This window comes from Girardinichthys multiradiatus, chromosome 13, assembly GCF_021462225.1.
Source record: "Girardinichthys multiradiatus isolate DD_20200921_A chromosome 13, DD_fGirMul_XY1, whole genome shotgun sequence".
In the NCBI taxonomy this organism is placed as follows: Eukaryota; Metazoa; Chordata; class Actinopteri; order Cyprinodontiformes; family Goodeidae; genus Girardinichthys; species Girardinichthys multiradiatus.
The window spans coordinates 20,102,511-20,118,166 of record NC_061806.1 but is presented as its reverse complement, the minus strand read 5'-3'; the positions used below and the strand labels follow the sequence as shown (position 1 = coordinate 20,118,166).

The 15,656-nt window shown below is 39.1% G+C and overlaps 1 protein-coding gene across 2 annotated transcripts in view; it reads left to right on the top strand.

The window, feature by feature from the left end:
* vps50 (VPS50 EARP/GARPII complex subunit) overlaps nt 1-7,351 on the top strand; it is a 158,289-nt gene extending 150,938 nt beyond the window's left edge. For both annotated transcript variants that reach the window (XM_047383265.1, XM_047383264.1), the window contains 2 exons: nt 4,711-4,900; nt 5,013-7,351. In XM_047383265.1, coding sequence (XP_047239221.1) covers nt 4,711-4,900; nt 5,013-5,132 — 310 coding nt within the window. In that variant the 3' untranslated portion in view covers nt 5,133-7,351. The remainder of the gene's footprint in view (nt 1-4,710; nt 4,901-5,012) is intronic.
* Nucleotides 7,352-15,656: the final 8,305 nt, after the last annotated feature.

Here is a 15,656-nt window from a genome sequence, read left to right as displayed (position 1 = left end):
GGGAGTGCAGGCACAGGGTATGTTTCAGGTTGAAAAAAATTCACCTAAATGGTTTAGTGCTGCTCAAATGTTGTCAAGCAGGGGGAAAAAACTGAATATTGAGCATAGGTGGAGGGCCTGCCCTTACCCACTGAGAAAAGGAAACATGTTTACCTCCCTGGGTATTTGGTAAACACTTTTCCTCTCATTTTGTGAGAGAACTTTTGAACCCACTCCAGTGAGTAAATGTGACTTCTGCTGCCTTCCTGCTTCCCCCGGTACACTCCTCTGACCATAAATATACAGAAACACACTCACTCCTCCCAACCCTTGCCAAGATGGAGCAGTCATTTTTGTTTGTGCTCTGCCTCCCTCAGCCTGCTATTTAATTTCTCTGTTCAGAGCTTATGTCTTCCCATTGTGACACGCAAAAACGGCTCTGTTAGCATTCTGTGCTGGAACTCAAACACCCCACAACAATTCTGGTCAGCCTATGATGCAAAAAAAAAAGGAAGAGAAGGAGAAGATGAGAGAGAGGGGTGATGAAAGAGAGAAGGTGATACTGAAAATGTGAAGAGAAAGGAGAAACGTGTGAGACAGAGACAGGGTGTGTGTGTTTGCCATGATTAATGTACTGTAGACGTGGACAGCAGTCCCGGCCATGAAACACAAACACAAAGGAGCGAAATACATGTGGACCCTGAGCCTCAGGCACATTCAACTCACTCACTGTAACACAAAAAATGTGTCTTAGGGTAATACCTAAAATATAATAAACCAGTTGGGTGCCTAGAAGTCAAATAAAGTTTGATTCTTTTATCTTTTCTATATAAAAAATTCGGCTCAAGTTTGAGACTCCGAGTCGAGTTGCTCTTAAGTGACAATTATAAAAGCCTTCATTCTTGACTTGTACCCTAAAGACTTGAGACTTGACCTGGATATGTAAAAAAAGAGGATCGTTATTTATCACCATGCCCAGTAAGCCAGAAAAAAAAAACGTTTCACTCTTACTGCGTAAAAGGGGGATATCCAACTCCAGCCCTCGAGAGTCTTGCAAGTTTTGGATGGATTCCTGTTCCAACACACCCGAATCAAATTAATGGCTCATTACCAGACCTCTGCAGCACTTGAGAACATGCTGAGGAGGTAATCTGATTTAGATGTGTTGGAGCAGGGATGCATCTTAAAGTTTTACGATGGTAACTCTCAAGAACTGGAGTTGGAGTGCAAAATGTTAACCTGAAATTGGAGTGCCTGCGTTCATTAACTATCTGACATACATGACGCATTTTAAATAATAAACTGGTGGGCGATTCCATAAAAACAGCTCATCATCAAAACAGAGATTTTCATAAAGGTGTCTGTCAAATGCATAAGCATATGGTCAAAGTTGACCCAAATAGTTTCCAACACACAAAATTGACCTTTAACCCTCTACGGTACGCATAATGATGCCAGTTGGAAAAAATGTTTGGGATGTTTTTTTTAGACATAAAATAGACCAAGTAAACATAATCAAGAGACATTTAAAAATAATTTTTTTTGTTTTGTTATTTTTTGTTGACGTTGCCATGCGGCAACACCGTACGATAGTGGAAATTAATGTAAACAAGAGAGTTTGTTTTATTATTGTAAAAACCTTTCATTAACAACTCAGGTTATAGTCCAAACAGTCCCCAGTAGCATTAACAGTTAACAATGCAAGTTATTTGAAAGTTAAAAACAATTTGAAAGATATTTTTCAACATTTCATTGGAATATTTCATCTGAATAATTGACTTCATTTGATTTGAGTGTCTTGATGCTGCTGTCTTTGCCTTGTGTAAACTGATGAAGCAGTTCCTCTCAGCTGTGAGGCACAGGTAGGTCTCACACTTCGTGCACTGCATTGTGACAATACCCGTACAGCCTGGGTATTTGCACCTGCCCTTTTTTGCCCTGATGGCAGGCCAGTGATCAGTGATGTCCCAACGCATAGGTGCTGGTGGAACTAGTGCAGTGGTAACTCTGGTCCTCTTCCCAGCCAGGTCTTCCTCAACATGTTGGGAGGGTCTTCCCCTTTTCTTTTTCCGCTCCATGCAAAGGCAGCTTGCAACCTCACTTTTGAACTGGAGCAGGTTCTGGACCTCTCTTTGTAGGATGCTGCAGTCCCTGCAGTCCATGCGGTGCAAAAGCCAAGCGTTGACGAGGGTGAAATCCATCATGTGAAATACAATCCTGTGGTACCACTTCTTAGACCTCAGCTTTGTTTGGTAAAGGGCAATGAGGGAATCTAGGAGATCCACTCCTCCCATGCTTTTGTTGTAGGTCTGGACTTGGGCACATAACCTCCACTGCTTTGTTTTGTTTCTTGTCCCATCTTTGCACGGACACTGTGGAGTAGCTGAGGCAAAGGTTGAGAGGAGTGTGACGGCACGATTGTCCTACCATTCCACTGCCCTGAGCTGGACTCCATCATGCTTAGTTTCAAATATCCTTAGTATATCATTAGTACGTTATGAACCTGCCAATTTAATGCAACATAAATAATAGTTGCACCCACAGTAAACTGTAACTGCACTTTCACCCTCACTGTCCCCCCTGTCCTCACTGCTCCTCCTTTCCTCGCTGTCTCCACTGTCCTCATTCTCTGGCTCATGGTCTTTATCATTCTCACCGTCTCTATCAACCTCACTCTCTCCTTGTTGGGTTGCAAGCTGCACGTTTTCTTCATCACTAAATCCTAATCCATCCTCACTACCATATACAGGAAGTGCTAGTTTGGTTTTCTTCCGTATTTCATCTGCAGAAATACTCGGATGAATCTGCAGTCGTGGGGTGGATCAGAGATGGACAAGAAGCTGAGTACAGGAAGGTGGTGGACCGCTTTGTGACATGGTGTGGAAACAATCATCTCATTTTGAACGTGACTAAAACAAAGGAGATGATTGTAGATTTTAAGAGAAACAGGAATAAGTCAAAAACTATTTCCATCATTGGAGAAGAAGTGGAGGTGGTGGAGGTGTATAAATACCTCGGTGTTCACCTGGACAACAGACTTGAGTGGAGATGCAACTGTGAAGCCATCTACAAAAAGGGACAGAGCAGACTGTACTTCTTGAGGATGCTTAGGTCCTTTGGTGTTTGCAGCAAGATGCTGCATATCTTCTATAAGTCTGTTGTGGAGAGTGTGATCTCTTCTGCCATCATCTGCTGGGGAAGCAGCATCAGAGCCAGGGGAAAGCTCAACAAGCTGATAAAAAAGGCTGGTTCTGTTCTGGGGACTCCTCTGAAACCTCTGGAGATCATTGTGGAAAGAAGGATTCTTCATAAAATGAAGAACATTATGGAGAACCCTGAGCATCCTCTTCATGAGACTGTCCTACAACAACAGAGTGTCTTCAGTCAGAGGCTTCTTCAGATCTGCTGTAAAACGGAGCGCTACAGGAGATCCTTCCTGCCCACAGCCATCAGCATCTACAACGGCTCTTTGAGGAAACCCTCATAATGAGCTACAACAACATTTAATCTCCCTTTGGGATTAATAAAGTATTTTTGAATTGAATTGAATTGTAAGAAACTATAAAACATTGTTGCATTCATTCTGTAAATGGAAGAAAAGAGTGTCAAATATAGTAATATGCAATATAGAAAGGATTCACAAAATGCATTATTATAGCAGACTCTAGAATATTATTGCATACCATCAACATGCTTGGCTAGCAATACAATGGTAATCTTAGTGGTACAGTGTTACCATATGGCAACATCCTCATTTTAACAGTTTAACATTATTAAATGATCAAATACAGTGCAATAAACCACAGAATAGTGAAATTACCTCAGTTTTTGTTGAGTATGTATTTTTTCCCTGTCAACAAATGTCAGAAAAATACTTTTTTTGATTATTTCTGAGGAGTCAAATGGTGAGGCTCCTCCCTGCGAAGAGGTCTCCAGAAAAGGGTGTCAAAATTCCCTCCAGAAAGTCATGTGACAAATTTAAACACTGCTATTGGTTCTCTTAGGATCCCATCTCTCTTTCAGTGCACTACATCTTAAAGTGGAGGTACTATGTGTGTGTGGAAGGAATTTAATGCGTTCGTTAGAGGGTTAAGGGCTTATTCCCAGACCTAAACGTATAGAAAACCTTTGGAGTAAAGTCAAGAGAAGAGAGCATAGGAAAGGACCTGGTGTGCTGTTGGATTAATTGTGGTTGGCTGGCCACTCCTGAGAAGTTTCTCCAGTGTTCCATGTCTTTGGCGAATGTCAATATTGCACACGAATCAGATGAATAGATGTTAGTGACTTGGTTTCATGTCTATTCTTGAATTTCTTTTGACCAGATAGTTATGTGTTGTATTTTTAAATCTTTTCACCTGCTTCATGTTGTCAGTCAGGTTCTACTCAGGTGATTTCTTCATTCTACCGGTCAGGCTGTAATCAGGCGTGCTGTGACTATACGAATTGAAGAAGCAACTGAAAATATAATTTTATAAATATATATAATATTTATAAAATACATTTTTTAAAACTAAACTGTGACAGTAAAACTACTACTACTACTCTGCTTATTCAGTACTTGAAAACATTTTTTTGCTGTTTATATAATAAAGAAATCGACTCCCGATCAATTGCTTAATCGGTTTTTAGTTTAATCAATCTGTCGAGGGTTGCAACTGTAACAACAGCCTCTCAGCTGGACTCACATGAATTAAATAAAATCCTTTTCTCCATCTTTATCCTCCACTGTAGGTATGCTAACGTAAAGAAATGCAGCAACGAGGGCCGAGCCTTGATGCAGCTGGACTTTCAGCAGTTTCTGATGAAGCTGGAGAAATTGACAGACCTGCGGCCCATCCCTGACAAGGAGTTTGTAGAAACCTACATCAAGGCCTATTACCTGACTGAAAATGATATGGAGCAGTTTATCAAAAATCACAGGGTAAGACAGTCGATTTAAAATCAAACGGGGGATTTTGGCACAAAACATTAACTGCATTTAATTTGTTTTCTCACCATTTCGCTCCTTTGTGTCTCTTTGTGTGTTTATGCAGGAGTACTCCATGAAGCAGCTGGCCAACTTGGTGAACGTGTGTCTGGGCTCACACATAAACAAAAGGGCTCGTCAGAAACTTCTAGCTGCCATCGATGATATTGACAGGCCCAAGAGATAGAGTAGTGAACGATATAATGATATAAACAAACCCACTGAGATGAATATGAGAGAAAACGTATAACTGAATGTTTTCTTTTACGGTTTAAACTATGAAGGATTTACTGAGCTGCACAGTATATGGGACTGTAGCGCCACAACCGAAAACGTAAATCTGAAATGCATTTGTCAGCCTGTTGATGATTTGTTTTTCAATGTTGTCCTTATACGGTCACAAACACAAACTCCTGTCATTGAAAGCCCTCCATGAGAAGCTGGTGCATATAAACTAGATGGTACAGTTTTTCTACACATATCTGCTTTCTCTTTAATAATCCAGTTTTAGTTTTTCTCATATAAACTTCTAAACCATCCAAGATCTACATATCTGACACAGCAACTTCTTTTAGACTGAAGAAAGACACGTGACTTGATAAAATTGCACCACTGTATCTGAATGTGTTCCCTCATAGAGGCAGAGTGGATCAGCGTTATTATTGTTCACCTTAATGACTCACTCTCCCAGCCCATACTGTACAGTCGCTGTATAATATTTGGCTTCAGGGCGTTGTTTGCCGTGCCTGACTAGAAATCTCTGCTTCTTTGTTTTGTTTGCTTTGTCCTCAGATTAGATAGATCTAATATAAAGATGATGATTCTGAAGATAATATAAATTACTGTAGTTTGGGTTATGTATTTTTACCAGCTGCATATGTATGTCTGTTCTATCTGAGGAGGGGAATGTTTCTTTTGTTTTTGTCATAGAGTTCATCTCTTTATTGAGCAGTGAAACTTGGTTTGTTTGATCTGATTTTTCAGGTTAATAATTATAATCAATAATATTATTTTGAGATGTGCCGATCAGAGTTTTGTGGCCGATTTCCCATCTGCATAGGCTTCAACTGATTCAGATTTCTCTTTAAGATGTATAATAGTAGAAGAAAAGAACAATCTCTGCTAAAAAGGTATAACTAACGTTTTAAAATGATGACAGAGGAATTAGTTTTAAAGTTCATATTGTAAATTGTAGTGCAGCTAGCGTTGCTAAAACAACAGTTTTGTGTGTATTCCTGATCTTTACCTCAGTTCTGAGATTTCTGAGCAAATCTGTTGTAACACGTTAAAGATGAATGCTTTAGGTATCCCTTTCTTTTGAACTCAATGAACTGCAGACATCTTTCATTTTCTTTTAAATGGGTTCCCACGCCTCTGTGCTTCCTCACTGATACTGAAAATAGCTTACTTTGAGTTTTCCTCTTTCAGTAACAGCATCTGCACCGAAGATTGTTGTTGTGTGTAGTGTGGTGCATTTATGCATCGGGAAAAGGTTGGATAATTGCATTTCTGACCAGCTAGCTACTTTCTGATGTCCCAGTGCATCTCTAAAATTGGTTTGTCATTTTTGAAACTACAACAGAGACACGAGGTCTCAGACAGACATTCCAACCTCAAATTATTTTGTTGTGTTCTTTTATTTGGATTTTCTCAAGGATGTTTATCACATATTGTGTTACAGTCACTTCTGCAGACTCTGTCACATTTACAAATTTGACCTGAATCATGCAGGGCTTAATAGAAAACATATCTAACTTGAAGTCATTGTTTAATTTAAAAACATGTTCCACATATCTTTGTGGCATTAGCAGAAACTGACATCTAAACAAAGCTTTACCTTGAAAATGTCCAAATTTACGTAGAATATTGAAAATAAAAACTATTACATAAGAACTGACGTCTTTGGAGAACACATTTTTTGTGTTACAAGTAAATTTCCAAACATGTTTATTTTTGTCTGTATGAGCAAAATAAATTGACAGCTACACAAGTTAGACCTAATTACCAATTAGAAATGTGTGGTAGTTTGGGTGAAATTAGAAAACAGAAGACCTATATACCCTACCGTCTAAAATAGAAGAAATAAATATATTAAGTTCCAGGTTTGGACGTAGCCTCCGTATATATTATGTGCAGCTATTTTAGGAAAAACAAACTGTAAATATGAATGTTTTGAACAATGGCTGTATTTATTTCATGTCTTTTTTTTCATGTTTTTTGGTTTTTATATGACCACTATTGTTAAACACCTCTCGTGTAGCTTATCATTGTAATCAAATACAAACATTTAATAATCATCAAGTTATGGTAAATTTCAAGTGCACCATAGTGAAAATCTGTATGTAATGATTGTTGTTATTGTAGGGGGAAGAAGGATGGCGACTAAATAAATACACTAACACTGGATATGTATATTTGTCTATATTTTGTCACATGAATGAGTCTGATTATCACTGTCATTCATTTAAATGTCATCATGTATGAACTTTAGCTTTTAGTGGTCCTAATGTTCTGCTCAGGCTCCAGCAGGGCCATCTCAGATTAATCGTGGTGATTTCCTGCGTCGCTGAAAGCCTCAAGGAACTCATGTTGAGGCTGCCCACACTCATCTATAAGGAACTCCCTATAAATATGACTTTTCAATGTTTTTATAATGTTCTTAAAGGTCCTCTTAGAATAGATTTATTGTTATGTGTTCAAGCCTCTCTACAGGAAATGTAGTCTGCAGACCAGCTCACACAGACGACTTACTCCTCGATATACTCTTTACTGCTTATGTCGTCTGAGTCAACAATCCATTGTGTAAAAATAACGCCTGGATTTTCTTTTCCAAAGAGCATCTATCAGAGAGAGAGAAAAGAGCAAATTTCATATTTCTGCTCTAATCAGCAGGATGCTGCTCCCCTCAAGCAGCTGCCTTGAAAGTGGCATATCAGTCTTCTTGGCTTGGCTTGGCTTGGCTTGTCTGTCTGTCTGTCTCTCTGTCTGTCTGTCTGTCTGTCATTAACAACAAAAATAAGTTGCTTATCGAATTAAAGCTGACCAGCCTTCCACAGAAGCAGCTGTGCAGGAACCAACCAGCGAGAGTCATGGCCATAAAGCAGCCTTTGAGCAATTTGAAGTCTAAATGCTGCCATTCTGGTTGAAATGTCCACAAATCTTGACTTTCGTATTTTCTTTCTCTCTATCTGGTGGTACCATATAATATTTATATTATGCATTGTATTTAGCTTTATCCATCTTCCCATTAACTCTGACCAGCTTTTCTGTCCCAAGAAACCATGATTTGCATTGTTAATGTTCCTCCATGCACCCCATTTTGCAAGCAGGCAAGAAGATTTATTTTTTGGTCTCATCTGACAAGAGAAGCTTCTTACAGCTACTGTCCTTGTGTGACACATTATTTGTGTCCAACCACAGTGATGACCCTCCCCCCCCCAAAAGCTGCGCCTCACTTACCCTTTCAAAAAGAAAGCCCTCTTTGCTCCTGCATGTCGGCCCCTCTGACAAATTCCATGTGGCAATCAATATTGGTGACCTACATGTCCTGCTCACTGCTCACATAAACTTCATTCGTGTTGTTTTCACACCTGCTTAGTTGAGAACAATAGCTGGCAGAGCCTATTAGTTGTGTTTACTGTCTATGGTGGCTGCTAAGGCTAAACAGTTGAGCGTGACCGCGTTCATTGAGGAGGAGTTGTTTTTAATGGGTGTGCATGAAAGAGAACAATATCAAGATGATCAGCCGGAGGGCAGATCATAGGTCGCAAAGGATTTGTATGTGAGTGATGGGCTTTTTATCCGCCGCATGCCTTTGATGATCAGGGCTCTTTTAAATGCAAATACCAAGCAAGTCAAACTTTTCTATGCAACAGAGTTAATTGGACTAGTTCAGAATTACTTAATCATGTATTATATAGTGAGTAAAGAAGTTTTGCAGCTCATAGCAAGTTCAAATGAGCAAGAAACAAAGAATTTTGAGCAGGCAATTTATTGTTAACAATGTAACTAAAATAAGCTGTTCATCAGCTGATCAGAAGTTTAAGACTATAGCTAAAAAAAAAAACACTCCAAACAGAAATCAAAGCTTCATAAAAAGACTTGGTAATGAATAGCTCCACCGTTCTTGTTGATCAATTCAATGGTTTAGGCATGCTTGATCCAGGAGGCCAGTGGGAACATTGCTCCAAGTGTTGAGCGTGGCTTCACAAAGGGCATTCACTGTCTGGAACTGATGTCCATTTTTCTAAACTTTCCCTGCCATCCATCCCCAAATGTTCTCAATCGGATTTAGATCAGGGGAATAAACAAGATGGTCTAAAAGAGTGATGTTACTCTCCTGGAAGAAGTTCTTTGTCAGGTGGGCAATGTGAACTACAGCATTGTCCTGTTGAAAAGCCCAGTAATCACAACACAGATGAGGGCTCTCAGTCATGACGGATGCCTGGTGCATCTCCACATGGCCAGCTGCAGAAAAAAATGAAGTTTTCAATAATATTCTAATTTGCTGAAAAGGTCTGTCGACTGGGCTAAATGAAAAGTGCAATATTGTTTTCTTTGGTAGAGATTTGGCACGTAGTGTTTGGGCAACATTTGGCCTTTTAAATTAAAAACTGACAATTTAAATACTTAAAAAAGAAAGTAACTTTCTTCCCCATTCCGATGCCCTGTGTGAACTTCAGCAAGTTCTACACACCACATCTAGAAGCCTAATTGTGTTAAGGTGCTACCATGTGATTCACCATTTTCAGCAACTGGTTAAACTGTACCTGTAAGCTGTACCTAATAAAGTGGCCGATGACTATATATACTGGTAGAACAATAGACTGTCACTACAGGGTTGACTAAATCTTCCTGAAATCTTGTTGTGTCAGTTAAATTTCAATTTTGATTCACTATGCTACAAGCAGTTGAGTGAGAATATCCTGCTTCTTAAAGTGCTGGATTATTTTTTGCTATTTCTGAGCTGGAGCTGGCTGGTCTGTATACTGTAGCTTTGTAACTACTAAAACCCTATCATGGTTTTAGTAGTGAGAGAGAGTAGTGAGAAATTTTGGAAAAAGTCTGGCAAAATTTAGCATCTCCCTAAATCTCTGAGCAATCCTTTTTATTGAATCGCTTTACAAATGTAAACTAATGTTACTGCTTTATCTTGCTATGATGACTTGCTGTAATACCAGGGTACAGCTGGATTTACATCTGGACTTTGACAGCTGGATTTACATCTGGACTTTGACTAGGCCATCCTAACTCATGAATATGCTGTGAGTTTTGCACTCATCTGACCACATTTGCTGTGTCCCCTCCATGCTTGCTGTGTTCCTTGGCTATTACAATGCTATTTGTTCACCAATATTATCCACAACAACCTCTGAGGCCTTGACAGAATGGTGGTATTTCCACTAGTATTAAAATATTCACTAATTAATTATTTCTGGTTGGTTTTATTTAGGGGTATTAGAGGAAATAATCCTTTTACTCCACAAATATACACTATATTGTGTTAATAAATCACGAAATCCAATGACAAAGTCTGTGGTTATAATGTTACAAAATGTTTTTCTAGGCCCTGTAAGTATCTGAAGACTGTTGTTGATAAATAGCTATGTAACTTGTCTTCCACATGAGTACAGGCTGTCACTCAGTCACTTATCTGACAGAGAGGAGACAAGCACCATGAAAAGGCCCCTTAAGAGAGTTAGGTTTAGAAGAAAAGTTGGGCTGTCAGGCGAACTGAAAGTCTCCTACACACTTGAGGACCTTTTAATCTCAGCGTCTCACTCTGCAAGAGCAGAAAATCGAAAAGTGTAACCGGGGAACTGAGCACGCGGTTTAGACGAACCCATTCAGTCTTTGATAATGTGTTCAGAGCTTTTCATTAAAACAGGCTTATTGAATTAGCCTTGTCACTAACAAACCTGTGGGGGAATGAGAGCGGCTGTTTTCCTAAAGAAACTGTAGACAACCATTTGTCCTCTGGGAGAGAAATTAAGCAATGCTCATGTTTTGTCTTTATAAATGTGTCACTTTTTAACTTAATTAATGAACAAGGCCATAAAACATCTAAATAAAAATGTACTTGGTTTCAGGATAATAGAATTAATAGAGTTTTCAAACAGCATGAAAGGGATGATTTATACTACTCTCAAACCCTTTGGTAATTCTATCAAGACTTATTTTGGGGTAATTTTCTAACACAGTGGCAGTATTTTCTCATCTTTTTGACTGGCAAGGGGATAAAAGCAACTAAGCCTGCTTTGTAAACTTTAATGAATGTCCTCAGAGAACCTTGTTCCACCAGTTGCTGTTAATTTGTTGCTTGACTAACTGTGCCTGGGTGGGAACAAATGTTTAGTGTGCTTGTAAACAAGAACGAGGCAGGAATTCTCTCAAGAAATGTTACGGCCCTGTGTGCAGCTTAAAAGAAAGATGAGGGGAACTTCACTTGGAATGAAAGTTGTCTAAATGGCCAGAGGAAGTTCACATTTTTGTGCACAGCTATACTTAGATTAAAAGGAAATTAAATGGTATTTTAACCAATTTAAAGACAGAAGTGAGCATACACTGGGGATGTCCACACCAGCTTAGCACATCTTTCTATCCCATCTTCACAAAAGAGTTTCTCAGGTTGAGTCAGGTTGGACGGAGTGTGTCTTTGAACATTAATTTTCATGTCTTTCCACAGATTCTCAATTGGATTTAGGCTTGGTTGGACTTTGACTAGGCCACACTGACACATGAATATGCAAGGATCTAAACCTTTGCCTTGTAGCTCTGGCTGTATGTTTAGGGTCATTGTACTGCTGGAGGGTAAACCTCCACAGCAGTGTCCAGACTTTTGGACCCTATAGCAAGTTTTCTTCCAGGGTTACCCTGTTTTAGCTCCATCTATCTTCCCACCCAACCAATGATATTCCCTGTCCCTGTTAAAGTACAGCATCCCTACAGCATTCACAGTAGGGATGTTGTGTTCAGGGTACTATGCAGTGCTTGTTTTCCTTCACACATTATATTTTCATAAAGCCGAAATGGTTTTAGTCAGATGTCAGGAGAAAACCTACTTCCAAATGTTTGCTTTTCCTCTATATGAGTTCAGGTTAACAAACAGGACTTCTTATGGCTTTCCTTTTGCAATGACTTTCTTTTTTGCCACTCTTCCATAAAAGCCTGATTTATTGAGCGCATGACTTAAGCTAATCCTGTTGACAGATTCTACCAGCTGAGCTGTGGATTTCTGCAGCTACTCCAGAGTTATCATGGGCCTCTTGGCTGCTAATCTGATTGTCGTCCTGCCCAGTTTGTCAGCTGTGTCTTCATAGGTTGGCAGCTGGTAGAGACTTGCTACCAAACATCTATAAATGCATTGGAAAGTACTAAATACGAATGCATGCTACACTACTTTCAGTTTTTATTTTGAAAAAGAGTGTGTATATCCTAAAATGGTTTGAAGTTTGTGGTTGTGACATGATAAAATGTTAAAAATAAAAGGTTTTGTTTGGCATTGTAAATAGGCACACGATCAAATTTAATTTGAAGGCAATTTTTTTGTTTGTTTTCTTCATCGGACCACATTCGAAAGAATGAATGATTTTTTTGTGTCTTGATTACAGCAAACTGAAAACATTGGCTCATATATGTTTGTCAAAACATGAAACATCTATTTATACTATGTCCTACTGACATGGGAATCAAGCTTTTTATTCCAGGTTACCTCCATCTGACAAGCTGCAGGGTCGATACTCTCCTCTCGCATGAATGTGAATTGATTTTTCTCCTCCGGATTGTTGGTGTACACTACCAGTTTTCACACAGCTTCAAATAAAGGGACAGTTTTTCATCGACATTTCAGTTATATCAAAGGTTTATTTTTCCACGGCTCACTCGGGACTCATTTAATATCATCTTGTTTCAGATTATTAGTTTGCTTGCAGCTGAAATGACTGTTTATGCGTCTTTGTTTGAAAATCTCAGCTCCAGTGTTATCTCGAACGTCTCATCCTGTTGTACCTGAGAGCACAACTTTATCTTGTTGCTGGAAATAATTCGGCTGACCTATGCTACATGAAACCACTGCCTGCTATCTCACTTCCTCCATTTCTATGCATCTTTAAAATGTTATTTGGACCTTCCAGGAAGATATTTTTAAGCAGGCTGTGCAGGAGCCCGTCTTTGGTTGTTTTTGAAAAACTGGCACCTGCTAATTTATTTCAGTTTCTTTTCTTACAGCCACAAACGTCAGTAGGTTTTTTTTTTGTCTCCCATCAGTTCTGCTCAATGTCCCTGTCCACGCTGAAGAAAAGTATTCCCACAGCATGATGCTACCCCTATCTTGTTTGTTCAGAGACGTTTACAGAAAAGCTTTATTTAGTTTAAGATTAAATAACTCAAGTGGACTCTATTTACTAATCAGGTGATATTTTTATTTCTCGTTTGTTACATAAAAATAGCTGGGCCTTAGGTCAGTAACCCAAGCGGGCCCCAAATATCAGACCCTCTTCTACCCATCTGAGCCCCACACGTTCGTTGGCTGAGCCTGATTTGGGGCCCATCTAAGACCCATCATAAACCCATCTGGGCAAACACACTTAGGGCCACCATGGAAACTGAGGACAAAATTAGATGGGCCCCAGTTGGGTTTCCCAAATGGGTCCCAAATATTAGCCCTGCTACTCCCCATTTGGGCCCTAAATGTGTGTGTTGGCTGGATGCGTTGGGATTTAAGGTACAGCATCGCATTGGCTTCTTCAATATTTGAGTGACAGAAAGGTTAGTGTTAATATTGCATATTTTCTGTCCACCTCAGACACTCTTTCTTGCGAGGTTCCTCAGGGTTCAATTCTTGGTCCTCTTCTGTTTTCTACATGCTTATTTTGTAGCCCCCGAAGACTTTATGCAGATGACTGCCAGATTTACCATCCAAGCGCCATCAAACCCCTATTAAGTTGCCTTGAAGATGCTAAAGCTTAGATAGCTCTTAATTTTTTGAGCTTCAATGAAAGCAAATTCGGGGTTATTTTATTCAGGCCTAACAGCACCACATGCAACCCTCTTATAAATTTTTGTTCCCACAAGTCAAACATCAAATGGCATGTAACACATTTGTGAGAAATAATTCGCTCAGATTTTAAATTTAATAAACAAATCAATTCTGTTTTGCAAAACATTTCTTCCAATTAAGGCAAATGGCAAAACATAAGCCAGATTTGTCAGGCCATGACTTGAAGAGAATAATGCATGCCCTTTTCGCAACCCGTTTGACTATTACAAAACACACCTTATGCTGGTGTCAGTCAAGCATTCCTTTCAGGTCTTCAGTTTGTTTCAAATTCTGCTAAACATCTTTTAACTGGTACACACCGACATTAGCACATCTCACCTGGGTCTCCCTTTATTGGCTCCCTGTGCATCACAGAACTATTTTAGCATCCTAATTTCGACCTATAAATGCCCAAATGGTCTTGCTCCTCTGTACCTCTCTGATTTACTCCAGCCTTATCTTCCTTTAGATCAGCCCACCAGCTGCTTTTAGTTGTCTCAAAAACTAGTCGGATATGTAAAAGAAAATTGAGCCTTTTCTGTTGTGGCTCCCAAACTTTGGAATACATTCTCCTTAAATATTTAGATAGGCATATATTTTTCCTATTTTTAAGTCTCTTTTAAAAACACATCTTTATTCAATAGCGTTTGGCCCAGTGTGAGTTGACATGACCTTTTGTTTGTCTCTGTATTTTGTGTTTTACATTTCTGTTTTATGTCTTGGTTATATGACTTTTATTTATCTTATTTTTGTGCAGCACTTTTGGCAGACTTGTTTTTGAATATCAGGATTTTATCTAGGGTTTCGGTGTAAAGAGAATCAAAAACAGATGGATGTCAACCTTCAGGAATTTCTGGGTGAGAATATTTGAAACCATGTATCCTTTGTCTTTGACATTGCACTTTTGCTACTTTAACACTACACACCTTTAGGTCTATCTCCTAAAATCCCAATAAAAAGATTGCAGTTTGTGTTTGTAAAGGGACAAAATGCCAGAACATTTCAAGGACCATAAATACGTTTGCAAGGCACTTTAGAGATGGCATTTGGGTGATTTTTATTTTTCAGATGTGGTAAACAAATTTTCAAGTTTCCCTCTTTTTTTAGTCAATAAGATGCTTCAGTTTTATCTTAACGTAAATCACTGTATGCAAATGTTGAAAAATACTTTAGAAAGATTTTTAGAAGATTGCGCAAAGCATCAGCCACTATGGACCTGAAGGACTACATACCAGTTGTGCTCATGCCTGTAATAATTAAATATTTGGAAACAATTGTCCTCTGTGACATCAAAGCCAATGCCTGGTGGTATTCTATGGGACAACCATCGAGAACATCTTCATTAACTGCATCTCGGCTTGGGATCTGGATCTGCTGACAAAAATGGCTCTGAGTAAAGTGATTAAGAATGCAGAAACAATTATTGGCCGCCTTCAGATCTGTCGGAGAAACCTCAGCGGAGCAAAGCGTTAAAGACTCCACCCATCCTGGTCATCACCTCTCTGAACTACTACTTTCTGGAAGAAGCAGAGCTGAATGAGCACAAACATCCAGACACAGAAACAGTTTTACCCAACGGTCATCAGCATAATAAAACTAAATCTACACAACCTCACGCTTTACACCTTTGACTTTGTTTTTTTGCACTTTTGTTGCATAAAGCACTCTTAATGG